This window comes from Propithecus coquereli, unplaced genomic scaffold, assembly GCF_000956105.1.
Source record: "Propithecus coquereli isolate 6110/MARCELLA unplaced genomic scaffold, Pcoq_1.0 Scaffold81, whole genome shotgun sequence".
In the NCBI taxonomy this organism is placed as follows: domain Eukaryota; kingdom Metazoa; phylum Chordata; class Mammalia; order Primates; family Indriidae; genus Propithecus; species Propithecus coquereli.
In genome coordinates this window covers 6,656,413-6,658,950 of record NW_012154285.1, presented here as the reverse complement: position 1 = coordinate 6,658,950, position 2,538 = coordinate 6,656,413, and the positions used below count along the sequence as shown (strand labels likewise).

The window sequence follows — 2,538 nt, the reverse complement described above, 5'->3', positions numbered from 1 at the left end:
GGTGGCTCATGCCTGTAATCCTAGCACTCTGGGAGGCTGAGGTGGAAGGATCACTTGAGCTCAGGAGTTCCAGACCAGCCTTAGCAAGAGCGAGACCCTGTTTCTACTAAAAATAGAAAAAATTAGCCGAGCGTGGTGGTGCATGCCTGTAGTCCCAGCTACTCAGGAGACTGAGGCAGGAGGATAGCTTGAACCCAGGAGTTTGAGGTTGCTGTAAGCTACGCTGGCGCCATGGCACTCTAGCCCAGGCAGCAAAGCGAGACTCAGGACAAAAAAAAAAAAAAATCGTTACAAATTAAGAGTAGCAAGATATTTGTGAGATATTTTTCTCTAAGCGGTGGGGTTAGGAGTGCTTCTTATTTTCTATTTATCCTCTATTTTGTAACTTTTCTACACTGAATATTAGTTACCTTTTAAATTAAGAGTAACATAATTATAAATTAATAAAACTTAGTTGTTATAGTTTTCTTTTTTATTTCAGCATATTATGGGGGTACAGATGTTTAGGTTATGTATGTTGCCCTTGCCTCCCCACTCCCCCCCAAGTCCGAGTTTCAAGTGTGCCCATCCCCTTAGTTGTTATAGTTTGAGGTACATAGAATGAAATGCACAAATCTTAAACACCTACCTTGATGAATTTTTACATATGTATACACACTCCTGTGTGACCACCACCTAAATATTATAGTTGTTGGAATTTTTTAATTGGCTAATTAACATACTCATTCAATGTTGGCCAGTTTTATCTCAACTAGGGACCAAATGATACCCACGTTCTCGCTCACCAAATGCTGAGGAATTTTTTCAGGTATAAATAGCATGGTATCCAAATGATCAAAAATTGAAAATGAAATTATAAGAAGGCAGGGCTGTGTGCTAAAAAGGTTATCCTGGCCCGGCGCAGTGGCTCATGCCTGATATTCCGAGCACTTTGGGTGGCAAGGCAGGAGGATCACTTCAGGCTAGGAGTTTAGAGGCTACAGTGAGCTATGATCACACCATTGCATTCCAGCCTGGGTGAAAGAGCAAGACCCTGTCTCGAAAAAATTAAAACTTAAAAGGTTATCCCACACTGGCAACCATAAATAAGCTTGGCTTCATATCAGCAAGGCTGCCAATAGCCAAACCCCAAATGACAGACTTGGTTCCAAAAGGAAAGTCTCTGAGGCCTGAGCATGGGGTATAAAAAAGCCAGGCAGCCAAATCTGGCAGCAGATGAATAGTCAAAGCCTCAAATAGGCTTTAAGAGGCAGTATGCATGTGAGCTGGTAGAGAACAAAGACTCAGCCAGACTTGCTTTCTGCTCTGCAATCTCAGTAGGACCAGCCCCATGGTAACTTACTCCCTTCTTAGTGCAAGACGACTAACCTCATGCTTCTTTAACTGCCTCTTCTCCAGCTTCTTGTTACATTTGCAAGTCACCTAAGAAGTGAGAATCAATAAATTGGCTTTGTGACAACACACACACTTGCTATTGCACAATATCAAGTATAATACACTTATGAACAGCAAGTATAACACATTCATGAACATTTGGGTACTTGATGGCTCACCTGACAGTGTTCCGTAGCCATATGAGTCTCCATGTCAGATTTGGGAAATGGTTCCTTGCAGACAGGACACATACCAATGTTCCTTTGACAGTGGATCTCATGGATGGTAAAGTTAAACACAGGAATTTCTTTCTTGCTACAGAAATAGAACAACACAAAAGGCAGGCATTACTGACTGATCTATGCCTTTTCTTACACAGTAGTTGTAATACGGAAATCTGTCCAATCTTTAGTTTCGATTATTTCTCTCTAGTGAATACCTAGTCTAAAAACTCTTATGACTGTTACCATCCGTGCTTTTTAAGAATTAAATCCTGGCCGGGCACAGTGGCTCATGCCTATAATTCTAGCACTCTGGATGCCGAGGTGGGAAGATTGCTTGAGGTCAGGAGTTTGAGACCAGCCTGAACAAGAGCGAAACCCCATTTCTACTAAAAACAGAGAAATTAGCTGGGCACAGTGGTGCCTATCTGTAGTCTCAGCTACTGGGGAGATTCAGGCAGGATGATCACTTCAGCCCAGGAGTTTGAGGTTGCAGTGAGCTATGATGACACCACTGCACTCTAGTCTGGGCAACGGAGCAAGACTGTCTGGAGGAAAAGGAAAAAAAAAAAAAAAAAGAATTAAATCCTGCAAGTTACATCTTCTGTACACCATTCTGAGTTATCAGTGCTATGCACTACCCCTAAAAGCTCAGCCTTACTTTCTTCAAGTTAGAGCTGATCACAACCAACAAGAAAGATGCCAAGGCCGGGCGCGGTGGCTCACACCTGTAATCCTAGCACTCTGGGAGGCCAAGGCTGTGGTGGATCGTTTGAGCTCAGGAGTTCGAGACCAGCCTGAGCAAGAGTGAGACCGCGTCTCTACTAAAAAAAATAGAAAGAAATTATCTGGACAACTAGAGGATCATTCGCAAGAAGGAGAAAATCAAATGTTGGTGTAGGTGGGGCACGGTGGCTCACGCCTGTAATCCTAGCACTCTGGG

General features: G+C 43.1%; 1 protein-coding gene across 1 annotated transcript in view; it reads right to left on the bottom strand.

Moving 5' to 3' along the window:
* The window catches only part of TRAFD1 (TRAF-type zinc finger domain containing 1), a 25,204-nt gene extending 23,467 nt beyond the window's left edge, over positions 1-1,737 (bottom strand). The window contains exons 1-2 of the mRNA XM_012663533.1: positions 1,554-1,737; positions 1,369-1,422 (exon numbers count right to left, since the gene is read on the bottom strand). Of these exons, the coding sequence (XP_012518987.1) occupies positions 1,369-1,422; positions 1,554-1,625 (126 nt within the window). The 5' untranslated portion in view covers positions 1,626-1,737. The remainder of the gene's footprint in view (positions 1-1,368; positions 1,423-1,553) is intronic.
* Positions 1,738-2,538: the final 801 nt, after the last annotated feature.